Source organism: Chlamydotis macqueenii, chromosome 29 (assembly GCF_036417535.1).
Source record: "Chlamydotis macqueenii isolate bChlMac1 chromosome 29, bChlMac1.mat, whole genome shotgun sequence".
Classification (NCBI taxonomy): domain Eukaryota; kingdom Metazoa; phylum Chordata; class Aves; order Otidiformes; family Otididae; genus Chlamydotis; species Chlamydotis macqueenii.
The window spans coordinates 2,112,484-2,133,464 of NC_141584.1; the positions used below are offsets into that span (position 1 = coordinate 2,112,484).

The 20,981-nt window shown below is 71.7% G+C and overlaps 2 protein-coding genes across 5 annotated transcripts; one reads left to right on the top strand and one right to left on the bottom strand.

Annotated features, from left to right (window-relative positions):
- The first annotated feature begins 70 nt into the window (after nt 1-70).
- Nucleotides 71-15,870, top strand: COXFA4L2 (cytochrome c oxidase hypoxia associated subunit FA4L2). Of its 4 annotated transcripts, XM_086768932.1 has the most exons (5): nt 7,048-7,068; nt 10,380-10,587; nt 13,536-13,671; nt 15,233-15,293; nt 15,513-15,870. In XM_086768932.1, the coding sequence occupies exons 1-5, from the start codon at nt 7,063-7,065 to the stop codon at nt 15,567-15,569; spliced, it is 468 nt and encodes a 155-aa protein (XP_086625058.1). In that variant the 5' UTR covers nt 7,048-7,062; the 3' UTR covers nt 15,570-15,870. The 4 variants fall into 4 exon arrangements, with proteins under 4 accessions (XP_086625060.1, XP_086625058.1, XP_086625057.1 ...); XM_086768934.1 differs by lacking the exons at nt 7,048-7,068; nt 10,380-10,587 and adding an exon at nt 71-269; XM_086768931.1 differs by lacking the exon at nt 7,048-7,068 and having other exon boundaries at nt 10,405-10,587; nt 15,205-15,293.
- A 671-nt stretch (nt 15,871-16,541) lies between these two features.
- On the bottom strand, nt 16,542-20,766 carry SHMT2 (serine hydroxymethyltransferase 2). The gene is made up of 12 exons (XM_086768923.1): nt 20,637-20,766; nt 19,489-19,686; nt 19,332-19,411; nt 19,011-19,211; nt 18,846-18,927; nt 18,502-18,624; nt 18,234-18,373; nt 17,922-18,087; nt 17,751-17,850; nt 17,375-17,530; nt 17,060-17,167; nt 16,542-16,931 (listed from the first exon to the last, which is right to left on the bottom strand). The coding sequence occupies exons 1-12, from the start codon at nt 20,658-20,660 to the stop codon at nt 16,804-16,806; spliced, it is 1,506 nt and encodes a 501-aa protein (XP_086625049.1). The 5' UTR covers nt 20,661-20,766; the 3' UTR covers nt 16,542-16,803.
- Nucleotides 20,767-20,981: the final 215 nt, after the last annotated feature.

The following is a 20,981-nucleotide window of genomic DNA, read 5'->3' on the forward strand; positions in this document are numbered from 1 at the left end:
GGGGCGGGAGGGGGGACCGGGGACCGAGCCAGGGACAGGTGCTGGGGCGGGGCCGCGCGTGACGTGGGGAGCCGGCACGTCGGCGGTAACCACGGCGACGGGAGCGCGCGTCACCATGGCGACAGGGGGACGGGGATGAGGCCGCCCGGTAACGGCGGGGTCGCGATCGCCCGTGGAACCGGCCGGAACGGTACCGGCCTCGGTGCCTCTGCCGCGCGCCGCCAGGGGGCGCTGCCGCCGCGCCGCGCACGGCGCTATGCAAATGAGACGTATGTAAATTCGCGTCATGCAAATGACATGCAAATGACACGCGGGCGCCCCCTGGCGGACCCGCCCCGCTGCCGCCCCCACGCGGGGACCGGCTGCCCGTCGAGCGGCGGTGCGCGGCCCCCCGGCCCACGCGCGTTGGTGGCCGGGGCCCGGGGAGGGTCTCCTGGACGTGGGGCGGGGCCGCAGCTGCCGGCTCTCCGCCGTGGGGGTCCCGGCCCCGGGCTCTGAAGCCGGGACGGTACGCGGCTCGGGGGAGCGGGGGGAACGGAACCCGGGGGGCTGGGGGCGGGAGGGGGCCCTGCGCAGCTCCGGGGCCGCCCCCTCCCCGCCCACTCGTGTCCCTGCCTCCCGCCAGCCAGCTCTTAAACGCTGAACCATTAAAATTTTCCGCCTCATTTGCAGCCCCTCACACGGTTAATTTTACCGGCCCGTCTATTTATTTATTTGCAGAGCCCTGCGGGGGGGTGGAGGGGGGGGGGGCTGGAAGCCGATTTGCTGCATCTGAGAAGCGGGGGGGGCGGGGGGGGAACCACCCAGGGAAAGGGGGGAGGGCTCGGCTAATTTAACAGCTGAAGAGAACAACTTAATTAGAGTCATCTGGAAAATTGGGTGAAACCCCTCTCGTCAGCCTCCCGTCCCCCGCCGCCTTCCCTGCCGGCGCTCGCGGGCCTCGGTGGGACGGGGAGGGGACGGGGAGGGGACGGGGAGGGGGTGCTGGACCCCAGCCCCACCACGCAGGTGGCTTCCATCACGAGCAGGATCTAATTGGATTGATCAGCAGTTAATGGGAAATTAAGAGGTGAATCCCCCCCAGCTCCGCCGTGCGCATCCCAGCTGCTCCCCACCGGGCAGGGACGGGGGGGGGGGGCACCCGCCTCTTGCACCCCTTTTCTGGGGTGCACGTGGGACCCTGAGCCCCAGGGGGTGGGGGTCCGGGCGCTGCGCCCCGTGGCCAGCCCACCTCTCGTCCCCCAGGTGAGCACCCCCCCCCCCAATCCAGCCCGGCCCCGGGGTGCGCGGCTCCACCCGCTTCACCCCCGGCTCTGCGGAGCGCGGAGACGGGGAGATAAATGCGTTAACCCAAACCGCACCGCCCCCCCCCGCCCCCCCGCCCCAGCCATAAATCAGCATAAATGCAATTTGCATATTCATGGTATTTATCCAATAACTGTCCTGGCCCAGATTAAACGCGCCCTGGGGATCGCCCGGGCTCCTTATCTGTGCCGGGGCGCGCGGGGGGCGGGGGAGGGGGCTCCGCTCGGGATTCGAGCGGGGGGCGGGGGGGGCCGCGCTCCTCATCTTCCTCCGTCATCTTCCTCCCTCCCTCCCTCCCGCTCCGGGCGGGTGCTGGGAATGAAGTTTGGAGGGGGAACGCGGGAGCCCGTTAGCTGTCCCGTCCCGCAGCCCCCCGCACCCCACCCCGCCGTCGCCCTCTCCCACCAAGCCCACTGCCCCCGCTCTGCCCTTGGGCCCCTTTCTTCCCCCCCCCCCCCAACCCCCCTTTGGCCCCAGCAGTGCTGCCGGACAAACCCCCGGCTCCCCGCACGGCCCCCACGCCCTGGGTATCCCCGCACACCCCCCCCCCCCCCCCCACCCCTTGGGTCTTGCCCCCGCGGGTGAGGAGAGGGCCCTGTCCCGCACCAGCACCCGGCGGGCTCAGAGGGGGGCTGGCAAGGCGTGGGGGGCAGGTCCCCCCAGCTCTGAGGTGCCCCCCCCCACCCCAGGGTGCCCCCCCCCCCCCCGTCTCGCACCCTGACAGGTCCCTGTCAGCTGTAATGACCGGCTGAGCCCGGCCGGGCCGCGGGGCTCGGCGCTCAGCTCGTTACCGGGGATTTAATGAGGGCAGGCGGCGGGCGCTGCCGCCGGCGCTTTGTCACCGCGCCTCGGGCCTGCCCGCGCCCCGCGCCGAGCCGCCGGGACCCCCCCGGCCTGGGGCGGCCCCCCCCGCTTCCCTCTGCCCGTGGCGGGGCTCGGAGCAGTGTCCTGGCTGGGGGGCTGGCCCCACACCCCGGGCTTGGAGACCCCCCCACCCCCTTCGGGGCCGCCCGCGCTGCCCTCTCCCACCCAGGGGTGCGCAGAAGAGCCCTCGACCCTTGGGTGCTGCGAGCTGAGGGGACGAGGGTGCGGGGAGCAGCAGCCCCCCTCCCCCCCCCCGCTCCGGGCTGCCCCCGCCTCTCGGATGCTGTGGATGCTTGGGGGCACAGAGGAGTTTGGGGACCCTCGCGGCCAGATTTCAGGGGGCTGCAGCGTGGGTGCAGGGCAGGGGGACGGGGCCCGCCCGCAGAGGGGTGGGGGGGGCCCGCCCGGGGGCAAAGGCAGGCGCCACAGGTCCGGGGGGGGGGGGCCGCGCGGCGCTCGGTGGTCTCAGCTGCGGGCTGCGCAGTGGGGGGACGTGCGGGGCTGTGCACGGGGTCCCCCCACTTGTCGCAGGCAGCGAGGGGGCAGCCCGGGAGCCCCAGCACGGCAAGGGGGGGTCGGCTTTGTGCCTGGGGGGGGGGGGTCCCGCTTGCGGCATCTTCGCTCCGAGGCAGCCCGGGGTCCTGGGGGTACGCTGCGTCAGCAGGAGCCCGCGGGCAGCGTTAATTAGTCAAATATTGGACAAGGGAGGAGGCAGAGGCAGAACCTGAAGGATCTGGGGGGGCCGCGCTGTCACCTGCCCCCCCCTGCAGAGCGAGGCGGACCCCAGGCGTCCCGGGACGGTCGCATCCTGCTGGGTGCTGCTGGCTTCTCCCAGTGCAAGGCAGCGCGGCCTCCGCAAGGCTGCCGGTGACGGGGGGGGTCCCCAAGGATGCCCCCCCACCCCCTGCCGCGGCCTCGCTCCCAGTCCTGCAAACCCGATGGGCCCAGTTGTCGAGCGGCGGGACCCCCTCCTCTCCCTGGCACTGGTGTCCAGAGGGAGGGGGGCTGAAAGGGGCGGATTTGGGCGTCCCGGTGGGGCGGGGGGGGGGGATGCTGTAGGGGGGTCAGAGGGACCCGGCGTTCCGGAACAATCCCTGCGGCCCCCACCCTGGCTCCTGACCTCGGGACCATGGGGTCCGCCCTCCCAAACCATGAAGTGAGGATGAACCCCCCCCGGCTGGCTGGGGACAGGCGACCGCGCGCCGCTGCGTCCCCACAGCCCCTGTGATGTGAACTAAATCCATCCTAATTAGCCCTGATTTGCATGGGGAAATGAAAATTAATCCAGCCTGGGTTTGGCGGAATTAGCGGCAGAAAATGGCAGGCGTCCGGGCGGGCAGGACCTCGGTCGGCACGGTTCCCTGTCCCCCCCGCCCCCCGCGCCCCGTTTCGGGGTCCCCTGCTCAGTGCCGGGGCGCGGGGCTGTCAAACGGCACGCGGGGCGGCCGGGGGGCGGCCGCAGGGACGGGGTTCGGACGCCCGCGTTCTGCCCGAGCGCCCTTCCCGGGTGGCGGGGGGATGCGGGTGCGCCCCACGCCTCGCACCGCGCCTCCCACGTGTCCCGAGTGGTGGGATACAGGGACCGGCGCTCTCCCGCCCGATCCCACGGATGTTCCCGGGCAGGGTGGGAAGAGAGCGAAGGGCGAGGAAGATCCCGGCTCCGTGGGTGGGAGACGCCGCAAAGGTTGTGGCGGGTGTGTCATATGCACACGCCTGCACTCACGTATGTGTGTCTGTGTGCATGGCGTCATGCCTGTATTTCCACATGCATGTCCCTGGCGAGCCTATTCCCATGCGTGTCATGCGCGCGGCCCCCCGAGCGTGGGGAGCACGTTCTCATTCCTGGCCGTGCCCCGTTTGGAGACCCCTGGCCCCGGCTGCCTCCCGCCGCGGTGGCTCGGTGTTACGGGGTCTGCGGCAACGCGCCGAGCAGAATTAGCATGGCGCTCATGAAAAATTAACGAGGAGAAAACAGCCGGGCAGGAGCGGTGTCCGCACGGGCTGGGGGTGGCACGGCGCGGGCAGGCTGGCGTCGGCCGCAGCGCGGGCTCTGGCGCCTTGTCGCCCCTTCCAGCCCCAAAACCCGGCCGTCCAGCCGGGACCCAGGCCCTGGGCAGGTGCATCCCCCTGCCCCATCATCATCACCCCCGGACGCGGTGACCCCTCGGGCGCGGCGACCCCTCGGGCGCGGTGACCCCTCGGGCGCGGCGACCCCTCGGGCCGGCCCCAGGGATTTCAGCCGGGCTGACAGGAGCGAGCGCTCCGGCTCCTGCGGCCGCATTTGCAAGTCAACCAGGAGCTGGAGCGATGGCGGGGGCGATGGCGGGGACGATGGCGGGGGCGATGGCGGGGGCGATGGTGGGGGCGATGGTGGGAGCGATGGCGGGGGCGATGGTGGGAGCGATGGTGGGAGCGATGGCGGGGGCGATGGCGGGGGCGATGGCGGGGACGATGGCGGGGACGATGGCGGGGGCGATGGCGGGGGCGATGGTGGGGGCGATGGCGGGGGCGATGGCGGGGGCGATGGTGGGGGCGATGGTGGGAGCGATGGCGGGGGCGATGGCGGGGGCGATGGCGGGGACGATGGCGGGGGCGATGGCGGGGGCGATGGTGGGGGCGATGGCGGGGGCGATGGCGGGGACGATGGCGGGGACGATGGCGGGGGCGATGGTGGGGGCGATGGCGGGGGCGATGGCGGGGGCGATGGTGGGGGTGATGCTGGGAGCGATGGTGGGGGCGATGGTGGGGGCGATGGCGGGGACGATGGCGGGGACGATGGCGGGGGCGATGGCGGGGGCGATGGCGGGGGCTCCGTGTCCTCGCTGCTGGGCGGCGGGGAGTGGGACGTCCCGGGGAGGAGCGCGAGGACGGAGCCAGCCCTGCCGCGAAGGGCCGGGGCTGTGCGCCCCCCTCGTGTCTGCGCCGGCTGAGGTGGGGGGGTTGCTTTTCCGTGGAGCTGTTGTTGCCCCCCCTTCCCCGGGCTGTAAACACTCAATTAAGCCCGCGCCTGGTCCTGCCTTCCCCGCCGCTGCGGGTAATTACGGAGGTTTTTCGGTGTCAGGCGCCGCGGGGAAGCGCGATTACGGTTAATTGGAGCGGCTCTCCCCAGCCCGGGCCCTGCTGCAGCTGCTGGAGCTGCCGCGTGACAGCGGCTCTGTGCCCCCCCCCAAATCCGCGCCCATGGGACGCCTGTGGCCTTCCCCCCGCGCTCGCCCCATCCTTTCGCTGCCGCGGGCCCGGGCGAGAACCTGCCGCGCGCCGTCTGCTGCGCTGGGCTCCAGAGCGCGTTTGGGCTGTCCCTCCACATTTTGGGGACAGGTTTGGGCCCCCCAGGCCCCTCGGAGGCCGCAGCGGGACGGTGCCCACCTGCCAGAGCCGCTGGCCGCGGCGCTGCGTCACGCGTGGGAGCCAGCCTGGCGCCACGCGACGGCGCGGGGCCGAGCGTCGCCAGCAGCCGGGGCGCGGGGAGGCCTCGGGGAGCGGGACGGGAGCCAGCCTGCGCTGTGGGGTCCGGCCAGAGCTGGGGGGTGGCAAGGGGACCCCGGGGTGGGGCGGGGCGGGGGAGCCAGGACCCGCCGCCGCCCGTCTGGCGGAGATGCGTTAGAAGCGCGGCGGCCGCCATCGATTTCTTATTCCGAGTTCGGAGAGAAAAATGAGGCGCGGGGGCAGCGGAGCCGCAGCCGCCATTTGTCGCCTTCCCGCCACGTCCCGGCGGGGACGGGAATCGATTTCGGAGGCCCCGGCATCGCTCAAGCAGGTGTGGGGGTGGGCGACGGGGCGCTGGGGAGGGGACGGCAGCGGGGGGCTCCGCACGGGTCCCCGGGGCGCGGGTGACGGGGCCCGGCCCCACTCGTGGCACTGAGGGAGCTCCCCGGCCCCCCCCCCGGCCCCGTGTGGGGACCCACGCGTGCCTCCCACGGGGGCTGGTTTTGGGGGTCCCTTCGGGACGGCAGCGGCTCCGTGGGGGCCGCGTCCCCGCGCCCACCCAGCAGCGAGGACCCCGCTTCCCCGTCCCGCATCCCGGTCCCCGCCGGCCCCACGCGCGCCGCGGCCACGAGAGGGCGCCCCAGGACGCGCGGAGGCCCCGGGGCGGTGCCACGCGGAACGGCGGCCCCACGGGCACGGGCACGCGTGCGCCCGGCGTGGGGTGGGTGCGAGGGAGCTCCCGTGCACGCGTGTCCGCCCTGTGCACCCGTGTCCCAGCCCTCTGTGCACGTCTCAGCCGTGTGCACGCGTGTCCCAGCCCCGTGTGCACGTCTCAGCCCTGTGCACGCGTGTCCCAGCCCTGTGCACGCGTGTCCCAGCCCTGTGCGTGTGTCTCAGCCATGTGCACACGTGTCCCAGCCCTCTGTGCACGTCTCAGCTGTGCGTGCGTGTCAGCCATGTGCACGCGTGTCCCAGCCCTGTGCGTGTGTCTCAGCCGTGTGCGTGCCCCCAGCCGTGTGCTCCTCCGCCCGGCGCGGCGCGGTCCCCGTGTCTCTGTCACGATGAGGGACGAGGCCATTACCTTTATTAAATTGTATCAGGGCCGCGCCGCAGCAATTGGCAGCCGCTGACCCCGGTTATTTATAAACCCGGCTTTGCAAATCGCGGCTCCCGGCTTGGGCTTTTCTTCCTGGAATTACGGAAAAAAAAAAAAAGAAAAAAATCAATATTGCAGGACAGGGCCAAGCCAGCGGCTAACTGCGGGGCCGGGGCCAGGCCACGCCTCGCGTGCCACAGCCGTGGGCGAGCTGAGACCCCCGAACCCCCCGCCCCAGGGTCCCGGGGTGCTGGGCCGGCGTGTCCCCCCCCATCCTGCCGCGGCCGCGGGCCAGAGCCGGGCTGTCCCAGCGCGCGTCGTGCAGCTCCCCGTGATTAACGAGGGGAATTAGGATGATAACAGCCCGGTAAATGAAGGTGCCAGTGATGAGCGATGCGTGCGCGTGGCGCGTGGCGCGTGACGGATGGGGCCGGGGCCGGCCCCGTGGTGCTCAGCGACGCGGTACGGCCGGGGCGGGAGCCAGGAGGGGATTGTGAGGTCACAGGTACCTGTGACATCATGGGGGAGGCGTGACATCACATGCAGGACGCGGGACGATGCGTGTGCGCGTGGCGGTCTGGTTGCCCCCCCCCCCCCCCCCGTTACCTGGCGTGCACGGCGTCGTGCCGTGTCGCCATCGTGCTGGCGCGTGACGGCCCTCGCGGCGCTGCTGGCGCTGCCCGGCCTTGGGGGTCCCAGGCCGGGAATGCCCTTCCCTCCCGCGGCGCGGCCGTGAAATACGCCCCGTTAATTCACCGGTTAATTACTGCTGTTTGTTTATTGTTTGTTTGCGTTAGTGGGAATGAATTTTTTATGGCGGTTTCCATCGCGCCGCCAAAAGCCGGCGAGATTTACGGCTTCGGCATGAGCTGAGCCTTAACGAGGGGAGGGGGGGGCACAGCGAGGGAAGACCCCCGGCACCCTCAGAGGAGGATTGGGGGGGGGGGGGTCCTCCCAGAGCTGGCAGGGGGGGGCCAGGGAGGCTGTGATGTGTGGGGTGGTGGCCCATGCAATGGGGGGGTGTGGAGCCAGTAGGGTGGTTGGGGGGCCTGTGTGGGGCCGGGGGGGCTGCGTGGGGATGGGGGGAGCTGCATGGGGATGGGGGGAGCTGCATGGGGACGGGGGGGCTGCGTGGGGGCTGTGTAGGGATGGGGGGGCTGTGTGGGGATGGAGGGGCTGCATGGGGATGGGAGGCTGCGTGGGGGCTGTATGGGGACGGGGGGGGCTGTGTGGGGACAGGGGTCTGTATGGGGATGGGGGGGCTGTGTGGGGACGGGGGGCTGCATGGGGATGGGGGGGCTGCGTGGGGATGGGGGGCTGCATGGTGATGGGGGGGCTGCGTGGGGGCTGTGTGGGGACGGGGGGGCTGTGTGGGGATGGAGGGGCTGCATGGGGATGGGGGGGCTGCGTGGGGACGGGGGGCTGTGTGGGGATGGGGGGGCTGCATGGTGATGGGGGGGCTGCGTGGGGGCTGCGTGGGGACAGGGGGCTGTGTGGGGATGGGGGGCTGCATTGGGATGGGGGGGCTGCGTGGGGATGGGGGGCTGCATGGTGATGGGGGGGCTGCATGGGGGCTGTGTGGGGACGGGGGGGCTGTGTGGGGATGGAGGGGCTGCATGGGGATGGGGGGGCTGCATGGGGGCTGCGTGGGGACGGGGGGCTGTGTGGGGATGGGGGGCTGCATGGTGATGGGGGGGCTGCGTGGGGGCTGCGTGGGGACAGGGGGCTGTGTGGGGACGGGGGGGCTGCATGGGGACGGGGGGCTGCATGGGGGCTGCATGGGGACGGGGGGCTGCATGCCAAGGCGGGGCGGCAGAGGAGACGGCGCGCTCAGGTGCAGGCGCGCTCGGCCCCCACGCCGCAGCATCTCCCATTAATGAAGCACTTCATCACCGCGGCGTCGCGGGGCGGGGGGGGCACCCAATTCGCGATGATAAATTCCCCGCGACGGCCCCGCGCTCGCTCGCCGCAGCCGTGATTCTCCTTCATCTTGAATAATATTTTTGGAGTGGCTGTAAAATAACCCGCCACAGCAGCTGCCAGCACGGCCCAGCGGCCCCCCCTCCCCGGGCCCCCCCGGCCCCCTCCGCCACATTTGTCTTCCCAGCTCCCACAGCCCTCGCGCCGCCCGCGTGTGGGTGTGCACCCGGCCACGCGTGTCTGTGGCGTGCACGCATGTATCTGCTTCTAAAAGCGTGTGTGTGTCCGTGCACATCTGGTGGGGTGCGTGTGCGTGCGCAGGCGTGTGCAGCGGTGCAGGCAGGGCGTGTCTCCGTGCACGCGTGCGTGTGAGTGCAGCCTAGACATGCATGTACGTGTCGCGCTGCGTTTGCAGGTGCGTGTCCATGCACGTACACGCGTCCTGAGGGCACCTGCTGCCATTCTCTCCTCTCCGCGACGCGTTTGCGGGCCGGCTGCTGCTTCCGCAGCCGCGCTGAGGCACCGGAGCAGCCGCGAAGGCGCAGCGGCCCCAGTGCTGCCGAGCTGCTGGTGTACTGGTCTCCCTGGGGGGGGCGATGGGGTGGGAGCGCGCTGCGGCCCCTCGCGCCGGCCGCTCCCGTGGGGCTGCGGGCAGCCAGCCCCGGGCACACATGCTCATCCCCGTGGAAGAGGGAAGCACGCCACAGAATTAAACCCTCTCTTAATTACAACCATTAACGAGGACGGAGGCAGCTGGGCTTTGCGGGCAGGAGTCCCGCTGGTCTCCAGGAGGATCCCTGGGCTGGTCCGCGGGGCGTGAGGAGCGCGCTCCGGGCTGGGCGCGGGGACGCAGGCTGTGACGGGACCGGGATCCCCGCACGCCTCGCGCTCCTAATGCTGTTGGACACCCTCTCGCCGTCCCCGTCAGCGCCTCGGCGCCAAAGCCGTCGTGGCGCTGCGCACGAGCCCGCCGCTCACACACACGTGCATGCGCACGGACCCCGCGACCCCCGCGCTCACACCTCCGCTGTGACCGTGCACCGCACCCCGCGCCGCTGTCCCCTCGCCGCAGCGGCGCGCGGCGAAGGACACGCGTGTGCCCGCGCGGGCGGCAGGACGCACTCTGTCTTGGGGAGTGGCACTTAATCAATGGCGCTTCCAAACTCTCATTAGAGCGACAAAGGCCCAGCGCGGCGCGGCTGGCCGCGAGTCAGGCCCTGCTTATTTATCGCCACGCGTCCCGCAGAAGTTTCGCCCCTTTGTCCTTTCACGCCTTGCTGAGAGACGGGAGGTTGGGACGGAGCTGGGCTGCGGGTGGCCAGCCCCCCACCCTGGATCAGGGTCCCCCCAGCCCGTCCATCTCCCCAGCGCTTTGTCAGGAGCCGGCGGACGCGCGGAGCCGGTTTCCATACGCACGGCAACATCTGTTACCGCCGCGCGGATTTGCATCGCTAAATGTAAATTGGGCGGGCTGCCATTTATCATAAACGGGAGGGTGGGCGCGGGGGGGGCCAAGGTGTCACAACAAATCGCGCGGCTCATCGCTCAGCCCGACGGGAAGGCGCGGGGCGAGCTGTGAAGGCTTCGCACGTGGAGGGAAGGGGCCGGTGCCTTGCGCAGAAGGGGAAACTGAGGCAGGGGCGCAGCGGGGACCGGAGGCGTCTGAAGCCGGCGCTCGTCGTTAGCCCGCCCGTGGGGTTCAGGGGAGAGGCTGGACGGGGCAGGGCGCGGCTCAGGACCCGGTCCCAGCCTCCGTCGCCCCTTCCAGCCGGCGGCATCCCTGGGCCGGGATCCCGTCCCGTCCCGTCCCGTCCCGCCCCGTCCCTCCCAGCCCCGCCGCAGACGCCTCCCTCGCCGCCCGCGCGCCCGCCGTCCCCGCGATCCCGCCGTGGCAGCCGGACCTTCCCCGCACCCTCGCCATGAAGGGCCCCCTCCTGGGAAGCATGTTCTCCCGGCACGTCAAACGGCACCCCGGGGTGAGTCACCCCGCACCCTCCAGCTCCCCCATCCCTCCCCACCCCTCTGCCCCCACCCTCCTCCTCGGGACCCCCGCAGCCCCCATCCCTCTGAGCTCGTCCTTGCCCTTCCCTCGCCGCCTCAGGGACCCTGTGCTGCCCCGCACCCCTGCTCCCTCCTTCCCGCACCCCTGCTCCCTCCTTCCCGCACCCCCCCGTTCCTTCCCCCCTCCACCCCCTTTGCCGCCCCTCCTCTTGCTCCTGCCCCCCAAAACCCCCGCTCAGCCCCCCGATCCGAGCCCTCTGCCCTCCCCGGGCCGCCCCTGCTCCCACCTTCCCCTTCACGCCGGCTCCCACAGCACCCCCCCCCCGGTAAGGCTGGTGGTCCCGGCGGACCCCAGCCCCCCTTCACGGAGGAGAGGGGAGACCACCCGAGGGCCCCTGCGCTGAGCTGGGCTTCGGGCACGCAGGCTTGCCAGCAGCGGTTTGGGCGAAAGGTGCTGGTCCTCGTCCCCACCCCGCTACGCCCTGCTCCGGGAGCCCCTCTGGGGGTGGTGGGAGTGGAGGCCAAGCCCCCTCCCCGGCGGGTTTGAAGTGCTGGGTCCCATCCTTCCAGCTCAGACCTGGCCCTGTCCCCCGCCGTCGAAGGGTTTTGTGCGTAGAGATGCTCGCACCCTCCCGAGCCGCAGAGCCTCCACGTCGGCGGCAGCGGGACGCGTCCCACCCTGCCAGGTCCCCGCGCATGGACCAGATTCCCTCCCGCTGCGGGGTCCTGGCCCTTGGCAGAGGGTCCCCCGCTCCCCCTCGCCTCCCAGTGCCCCCAGGACCTGGCTGGGACGGGTGGCCTGGGGAGGGCTAACGGGAGTGACGCAGGCGGCTGGCAGCGGGGTTTGGGGCTGGCAGGGACGCTGAGCCGCAGCCCAGCCTCGGCGCCTGGCGTGGGACGGGGGGGGAGCCCAGGGCGTGCGGCGGGGCACCGAGGGGTGACAGGCAGGGGCTTTGCCAGGACAAGAGCGTGCCCGACGTGGTGGTCCCGGGGCCATGTGGCTCAGCCGGTGCCTTTTGGGCACTGGGCAGGGTCTGGCACTGCGTCCCACCGTCCGCTCATGGGGTCCCGCCGCAGGCGGGGACCTTCGTCCGCACCCCGGCACTGGGCACTCGTCCGACCCTGGCCAGGCACGGGACCCCCACCTCGCCCAGGACCTTCACGCACTTAATTTTCTCCTCCCTGCTGTTTTTGTAGTCTGGCAGGAACGGGACCGGACCCCCACGCCAGCTGGGTCACTTGGAAGCTCTGGGTGGTGGCCGTGCCCGGCCCGGGGGGGGCTCGGCCGTGGGGGTCCCAGGGAGTCAAGGTTAAAGGGCAAACCCTGCACGCACACGAGCAGTGTTTTAACTCCCTGGGTCAGCACTCAGTATTTTTCGTGTTTATTTTTGCGCATCCCGGGGGGGATCAGGCCCCTCGCCCGCAGCCGGAGCCCCCCCCCCCAGCTCCCCCTGCCCTCGCTCCTTCCCGGGCATTAATTACCCAGGCGGTGTCAGCAGCAGATGGTGAGCCAACCCTTCGCCCCCGCTCTCCTCCGACAGACGCCGCAATTCCCGGGGCTGCGGAGTTGGGCTTGATTAGCCGGCGCGGTTGGGTAGCGGCCACCGCCAGATCCTCTTGGCACGCGGCCGCGCGCGGCACAAAGGATCATTATCCGCTGATGCCGCTAACCTCCCGAATCGGCGCCGGCATCTGCCGGGTGCGCCATCGGCCCAGCGCCGCTTGGCTTGGGCACGGGGGCTGCCGAGCCGGAGCTGGGCTGGACTGGGGGCACTGGGAGAGGATGGGAGTGTCCAGTTGGGCACCGAAGGCTGGGTGGGGGGCACAAATCTGGCTTTCCCCAGGTGTCCTCCCCGCCAGACGTGGTGCAGGTCGCCCGAGGCGCTCGGCTGAGCACGGAGGGCTTTGGGCAGCGCCCTTTCTTCGTGTTTTAGCGTCGTCCTCGCCCAGTCTCATCCAAGTGGGGAAACTGAGGCACTGTGCAGTGGGCGGGGGTCCGGAGGCACCTGCTAAGAGCCCACGGTGCCGGGCAGAGCTGCAAATACAACGGCAGTCGCTGGCGACGCGACCTGCGCGGCGCACGCGGCTCCGGCGGCGCTGCCAGCCCCGCTCTCCGCTCCGCGCTAATGGGCGCCGCGAGGCGCGGGCCGCGTTTGCCTTCCCAGGGGCACGGCTTGGCGGGAGGCTCATTACGCTCAGCCCGTCTTCCCCGGCGCGGTGGGCCGCGGCAATTTGGGGGAGGTCACAGCGGCCTCGGCTCGGCTGCGATTGAGGCCGCGTCCCCCCGGGCGCTGCGGGATCGGCAGCGCCAGCAGAGGCGAGGAGATGGAGCTGGTCGTTGTGCGGAGGCGCGACGGAAGCCCCCGTGCACGCGGAGTGGGGGGCGAAGGGACCTCCTGCTCGCAGGGCGGGGGGGGGGTCGCCGAGTGCCCCCTCCCTGCTGGTCCCAGTACATCCCAGTCCATCCCTGCCGTAGGCGCAGGGAGGGATGACCGAGACCCTCCCCATCTCGTGCCTCATCGGGATGGGGTGGGGGGGACGGAGCAGCGTGGTTCGGGGTCAAACCCTTGGGGAGGAATCACGAGTGGGGGCTCAGCAGTGGGGGCTCAGCCCCCACGCGCGCCAGGATCGGCCCCCCCCACCCCCCGGTAGCAGCGGGCAGCAGCCGGCGGAGGGGAAGCGATTTCTCATTCCAAATCCAATTCCTCCCCAACGCCCGCCGATTTTTCTCTCCCTCTTTTAATTCAGTCACTCAAGCTGACAGCTACACTGTGTACCGCAGCCCCGCTACAGGATTGCGCTGCCATCTTTCCCCTGTAAATCTCCCGGCGTGTCAGCGCTCCCTTTCACTCTCCGCTCCGCCTGATAAATATTCATTTTATTGGGGTATTTTTCATTTTTCTCTCTCTCTCTCTCCCCGCAGCTCATTCCCCTCATTGGCTTCATCAGCGTCGGCCTGGGCAGCGCCGTCCTGTACCTGCTGAGGCTGGCGCTGTACAGCCCCGACGTCAGGTACGGGTCGGGGCGCCCCGGGGTCCCCTGTGCGGCCCCGACGTCAGGTACGGGTCGGGGCGCCCCGAGGTCCCTGCCCCGCGCCCTCCGAGCCGATGGGGGGCTGACGCCCAGCTGCGGCGAGTGGGTACCGGGGCGCACAAGGCGCACGGACGCGCTGTGACCCCGCCGCGGGGGGCGAGAATTCGGGGTGCCCGGAGCTGAGTCCCCCCTGCCCCGTCTCTGCCCTCTCCTTGCGTGGGGATGGGGGCACAGGGGGCCCATTCGCCGTTGCGGGGCGGATAGCCGCAGCGCGTGACCCGCGGCGAGAGGGATGCGCTGCCGGCGGGACGGGGCGCGGGGGGATGGATGGCCGCAGGAGGAGCGGGCAGAGGGAGCGGGGGCTGCGGACACGCGAGGAGCGGGAGCGCGACGAGAGGAGGGAAGGGACGAGGACAGATAGATGAGGAACCGCGGGCGGGGCGGCACGGGACGGGCGTGCGGTGGCACACCGGGCTGGGGTTTGGGTTTTATTTTTCTTTTTTTTTTCCCCCCTAAATAGCTCAGCGGTCCCCGCAGCCCCGCGCTGCCTAATGCCTCTCTAATATTTGTTTGCTCCCGGTAAAACGCTCATTGATTTAATTCGACGCCAGCTGCCCAGGGTACTTAGCTCAGCAATTAGCGCATCCAGGCACCTTGTCTTTGATGGTGGAAGCGCAGGAGCTGCGTGAGGGGGGGTAAAACAACAGCGGCACCCCCCCCTCCAGCGCATCACCGCATTTAAACAGCTCCAGGGGGGCTGCATGTGCAGCACAGCCCCCCCCCCTCCATCCCCCCGACGTGCACGCACACACGCTCGCACATCTTCCCAGATGGAAAATTCTGCTCCGGGCCAACGCCAGCGGCGTGCCGGGGGACGGGAGAGGGGGAGAGGTGGGCTGCGCCCCCCAGGGACCCGTCCCACGGCTCCGCTGGCCTTCCACAGCCCCCCCGGGACGGGACGGGGCGGGACGTGGCCTCTTTGGGAAGGTTCCATCTGACCCACACCGGCCGCCTCGCACGCGCACGAGCCTCGCTCACAGCGGGCGCGCACGACAGGCCGCTCGCCCCCGCCGAACGGGGAGCCAAGGCCGGGGAGGCTTTTGGGTGGGGGGCAGAGCAGCCAAGGCTGGCGGCAGCCCCCCCCACCCCCAAAGGCAGGGGTGCGGCCTGGCAGTGCCCGCCGAAGTGCCGGCTGGGGATGGGGTGGGGGCGTCGGGCAGGCAGACGTGCACCCCTGCACGTCCCGCCGGCGCAGCGGCTCGCGGGCCAGCCCTGCGGCGGGGCGGCAGCCGGGCTGCGGGTGGGGCGAGGCAGGCCGCGGCTGCGGCACACGCCAGGGCTGCGGCACACGCCAGGGCACGGATGCTCAGGGAGCAGCCCACCCCCCTCCGCCCCCCCCAGCTCCTTACTGGGACCCCGTCAGAGCCCCCCGACCTGCCACCCACAGCAGAGCTGGGGCACAGCGTCAGGATAAGAGCCGTAACTGGGGGCACTGGTGGGCGTAAAATGAGGGGGTGTGGGCTGTCGGGGGTGGGCTGTCTCCCCCCCCCTTCTTACAGATGCTGATGGCCCCGTCACCCCTTGCAGCTGGGATCGCAAAAACAATCCCGAGCCCTGGAATAAGCTGAGCCCCACGGACCAGTATAAAGTGAGCACTGGGGGAACTGGGGGGGTCTGGTCGGGGTGGGGTCCGCTTCTAGGGCGAGACATCGCAGCATCAGCCCCGGGGCAGGGGTGTGTGAGCCCTCCAGTGCCCCGTGCTCAGGTTTGGGGAGGGGAGCACTGTCCCCCCCGCTGCAGCGCAGGCCAGGCTGCAGTGAGGGCTGCGGGGGGCACAACCCCCCCGTCACGTCCCTCCGTCCCCCAGTTTCTCGCAGTTTCCACCGACTACAAGAGCCTCAAGAAGGAGCGGCCCAGCTTCTGAGCTGACCCCAGGACGCGCTGGGGCAGGGGGGAGCGCGCACCCCCCCCCCCGGGCAGCACCGCCGCGGCCCCCACCTCTCGCCCACCCCGTAGTTCCCCCACCGTCAGCGCGCCGACTGCTTCCCCAGCACCCCCGAACCGCGGAGCTGCGCCCCCCCGCTATGGACCACGCCACGCCGGCAGCGATGCGACCGCCATCACCCGCCTCGCCGCGCTCTCCTGCCCCCGCAGCACGCCCCTCACCACGGCGTCCCGCCTGCATTCAGCTCCTAGGACGGCAATAAAAAAAATTATTGGGGGGGGGCAGCGAAACGGAGTCCGCCCGCTGTTTCCCAGGCCCATAAACAGGAGGCACCCAACACCCCGCCGCGAGGGCTGGGGCGGGGGCCCACGTCCCGTGGGAAGCGGCGGTTCGCGACCCCCGGGTGCCGCGTTTCCGCTCTCCCACGCTCCAGGGGCTGCGCGGGGACCGCTGCGGTCCCACCGCTGCCCCTGCGGAGCGGCACAGCGCCGGGCGGGATGGCGGGGGGGGGGATCGCGCGCGCGCGCACACACACACGCGTGCGGATGCGTGTGCGCGGCCTGCACGCGCGGACGGCCCGGCTACGTGCCGCGGGGCACCGGTCTCTGCCGGCGGCCGGGAGCGCTGCCCGGCGCTGTTTGGTTTGGCCGAGGCCGTGGCGGGGAAGCGCCGGCCAGCGCGCGCGGAGCAGAGCGGGACGTGCTGGGGCGCAGGCACGCGGCCGCCACGCCAGCGGCCGGGCGGCGAGCGAGGGGGGTCTCACCGGTGCCAACATACCCCCACCAGCTCCCCCCCCCCCCCCCCACCGGGCCTGTGTGGCTCTAGGGCTCAGTGTGACCCCCCCGCAGCCTCGCCCCTGCCCCAGCACCCGCTGGGCGAAGCGCCAGGTGGGGTACGCTGCCCCCCACCACCCCCCCGTCACCGGCACCCACGCACCTCCACGCCAGCAGCCTCTGCCCCCGCCTTTTATTAGCACCCCCCACCTCATCGAAAAGGGGCTGGAGTGAGGGCTGGTCCCCCCCCCTTCCAGGGATTTGGGGGGGATCTCCGCACCCCAACACTGAGAGCAGGATGGGGGCTGCCGTCCCCCCACCCCGGGGAGGGAGCACCCAAAGGTGCTGGCGGGGGGAGCAGGGAACGCAGAGGGGGGCTGCGAGCCTCCCCTCGCCCCCAGGTAGTCCCGGCGCGGCTGGAGGGGGGGGGAAGCCCCCCCTCAGCGGTCACTGAACCCCGGCATGGGGAAGGCACGGGCAAAGGTCTCCACGCGCTGGCGCAGGTCGGCCAAGCGGCGCTGCGTCTCCGCGTCCCGCAGCAGGAAGGTCTTGAACTCCTGGAGCTTGCCTGGGGATGGAGTGGGGGGGACGTTCCAGCAGCCCCCCGGGCAAGCGGGGAGCGGCCGGCAGCGAGGGGCACAGTCCCCGCACGGAGACGGGCACGCAGGAAGGGGGGGCATGGGGGTCTCAACTCACTGGTTTTGCTCTTGACGTCCAGGGCCAGCGCGATGCCCTCGTCGATGAAGGCCACGACTTTTTGGAAGTCCTCCTCGCAGAAGTGGCGCGAGGTCAGCGCGGGGGCACCTGCGGGACGGAGCCCATCTGTTGGGGGGGGGGGGGCAGCATCCGCAGGAGCCGGTCCCACCGAGGGGGTCCCCGGCCCCCGTGAGGTCCCGTGCTCCTCTCCGGGCCAGCAACCACCTCCCAGCTCCCACGCGGAGCCCTCGGCGAGGGGTTACGCAGAGCGGGGGACGCCCCAGCCCCCCACCCCGAGCAGGCGCAGCCCCTCACCCAGGCGCAGCCCCCCCGGCGTGAGCGCGCTGCGGTCCCCCGGGCACGTGTTCTTGTTGGCGGTGATGGAGACGAGCTCCAGCACCCGCTCGGCCCGCGCGCCGTCGATGCCCTTGGGCCGCAGGTCCACCAGCACCAGGTGGTTGTCGGTGCCGCCTGGGGAGCGAGGGAGAGGGGTGAGGGGCGCGGAGCACCCCCCGCCACCCCCCCCTCCTCACCACCAAACCCCAGCCCCTCCCCTGCCCTTGTCCCGCCTCGCACCCCCTCCTCTGCCCTCCAACCCGCCCGTGCTCCCCACGGGCACCGAAACCGAGCGGTGCCACTCGCAGCCCCGTCCCCCGCCTTGTCCCCAAAAGCACGGGGCGGGGGGCATTACCCGAGACCAGGGTGTACCCGCGCTGGAGCAGCGCCTGCGCCATGGCCTTGGCGTTCCGCAGCACCTGCTGGCAGTACTGCCGGAAAGCCGGCGAGCTGGCCTGGGGAGGGGGGGACACGGCGTCAGCGCGGGGCGCGGGCGGCCCCCGAGCCCCCCCGCCGCGGCACGGACCTGCTTGAGGGCCACGGCCACGGCAGCGATGGCGTGGTTGTGGGGCCCCCCTTGCAGGGAGGGGAAGACGGCGAAGTTGATGCGGTCCTCCAGGTCGTAGAGCGTCTCCTTGCCCGTCTTCTTGTCCACCGAGCGCACGCCCTTGCGGTAGAAGATCAGCCCCGACCTGACGGCGACAGAGAGCTGGTGCCACCCCTCTCGCCCGCCCGCCGGAGCCCCACGGCGAGGGCTCGCCCCCCCCGCCCCGCACCCCGGGGCAGCGCCAGCACCGCTACCGCCCTCCTGCACGAAACGCAGCGGGCGCGGCCTCACCTGGCGCCGCGCAGGGTCTTGTGCGTGGTGCTGGTGACCAGGTCGGCGTGCTCGAAGGGCGAAGGGATGGCCTTGGCCGCCACCAGCCCGCTGATGTGCGCCATGTCCGCCAGCAGGTACGCCTTCACCTCCTCGCACACCTGGGGATGCGGGGCGTCACGGGGCCGTCCCTGTCCCCGCGGCCGCCAGCGGAGTGGGGGTGACGGCCCCGACGCCGCTGCGGGTGCGAGCGCTCCCGTCACCCGGGACGCGGCCCGCCGCCCCGTACCTTCTTCATGCGAGCGTAGTCGATGAGGCGGGCGTAGGCGCTGGTGCCGGCGATGACGAGCCGGGGACGGAAGAGTCGCGCCGTCACCTCCAGCTGGTCGTAGTCAATCAGGCCCGTGGCCGGCTGCGAGGGACGGACACACCGCTCGCCGAGGCGCGCGCGCCCCCTTGCCCCCAGCTCTGAGCTCCGCGCGTTCGGCCGAACCCCGGGCAGCTCCCAAGCACCCCGCGGCACCGGGACGCGGCTGGGACACGGGGACGGCAGAGCAGCTCGGGCGCCGCCGGGATCGACGGCTCGGCCGGCGCATCCCTCCGTCCCCCGGGAACCCGCGCCCCTCGGCTCACGTCAAGTTTGTAGGGCATCGACTCGAAGAAGATGGACGTGGCCGAGATCCTCTTGACGTCCGACATGTAGCCGTGCGTGAGGCTGCAGGGGAAGGCGGAGGCGCCGGATCAGGCCGGGCCGCCCGGGAGGCGGCAGGCTCCGGGCCGCCCCATCCCGCTACGCACTGGCCCCCGTCGGGCAGGTCCAGGCCCATCAGGCGGTCGTGCGGCTGCAGCAGGGCGGTGTAGGCGGCGAAGTTGGCCGGAGAGCCCGAGTAGGGCTGAACGTTGACGCCCCAGCGCGCGGGGTCCAGGTCGAACGCCTCCAGCGCCCGCCGCTCGCACAGCAGCTCGATCTGGTCCACCACCTCGGCTCCCCCGTAGTACCTGCGGCAGAACGGAGGCGGTTATGGGGGGGCTTTTCCCCACAGCCCCCCCACCCTGCCCCACCGGAGGCACCCGCTCTGCCTCGGGATGCCCTTAACCTCTCCTGCAGCCCCCCCTTACCTCTTGCCGGGGTACCCCTCCGAATATTTGTTGTTGAGGCAGGAACCCAGGGCTTCCAGTGCCGCCCGGCTGCAGAAATTCTGGGGGGAAAAAGGGGGTGAGGGGTGGGGCAGCAGAGCCCCCACCTGAGCAGGGGTCCCCCAGGACCGCACCCCACCTCAGAGGCGATGAGCTCCAGCCCCCGGCACTGCCGATCCTTCTCCTTCTGCACCAGGGCCCACATTTCGGGGTCGCTCTCGGCCAGACTCTCCTGCCCCGTCCAGCCGGGCGCGTGGCCGGCGGCAGCCGCCGCGGCGGTGCCGTGCCGTGCCCGCTGGCTGCCGGTGGCCACCGGGCCACGACATCGCTGCAGGGCCTGCGCAGGAGAAGGGGCGGGGGGGGGGCTGACAGGGTGCCAGGCCCCCTCGCTCCCAAAATGTCCAGGAGGTGACAGCGCCAGGGGTGAGACCCCGGTGTTCGTCGTTTGCCACCTCTCAGGGTGGGCACGTGGGGACCCCCCAATGTCCCCTGGCCCCTTAGCCGCTCCGTGGGGGCTCTCCCTGTCGTGCACGGTGCTGCGTGGGGGGCCCCACTGCTCCCCTCCACCCAGGGCCCACGGAAGGGGACGGTGCCCGGTCACGGGTGATGTAACCGCCGCCGCCCCATTGCATCACCCGCCGTCCCGGGGCAGGGACCAAGGCCGGTGGCGGCGGCTGCCCCGGCCCGGGGACTTTGGGACGGACACAAAGTCCGTGGGGACCGGGGGTGCTGCTGCCCAATCCGAGGGGGGGGTGGGGGGGGCAGGAGCTGAGCCCCCCAGGCTGCAAAGGGGTGCTGGGATGGCGGGAGGTCGGGAGAAACGGGTACGTGTGGAGAGAGCACTCGGGGCACCGGGACCATCCCCAAACACCGGGACCCCCTGCGGGCACTGGGACCCCCCCTCGAGCACCAGGACACCCCGGGACCGGGAACCCCCCAAAGCACCGGGACCCCCCCAGAGCCCCGGGACACCCTGGAGACCGGGACCCTCCCAGGGACCGGGACCTCCTGCGAGCACCGGGATACCCCCGGGGACTGGGACCGCCCCCCCGAGCACCGGGACCCCCCGGCGACCCGGCCCCCCCCAAAGCAGCGGGACCCCCCAGAGCACCGGGACGCCCCGGGGACTGGGACCCCCCCCGAGCACCGTGATACACCCTGAGACCCGGACCCCCCCAAAGCAGCGGGACCCCACCCCCCCATGGACGGGAACCCCCCGGGGACCGGGACTCCGAGCACCGGGACCCCCCCAGGGCGCGGGACCCCCCCTCCGGCCCCGCGACTGACCCTGCCCAGGCGGAGCGGCCACATCGCGGCCCGCGCTGCAGCAGGGTCCCGACCGGATCCCGCTGCCGGTCCCGGCCCCGGGCCCGGTTCCTGCCCGGCCCCGCCCCCCCGCGCGAGCGCTGCCGGGGCTGGGCGGGGCCAAGGAGCTGCCGGTAGCGCGGGGCCCGACGGGAAACCGGGGAGGACCCCCGCCTCCCGTCCTTGCCCCCCCCCCCCGCACCCCCATCCCGGGGTGTCGGCATCAGCACACGGCACCGCGTTTCCTTTTTCCCGATGGTTTTATTTCCCACTTTTTTTTTTTTTTTCCATTTGAATTTTCTTAAAAAAATAGGAAGAAGTCCTTGC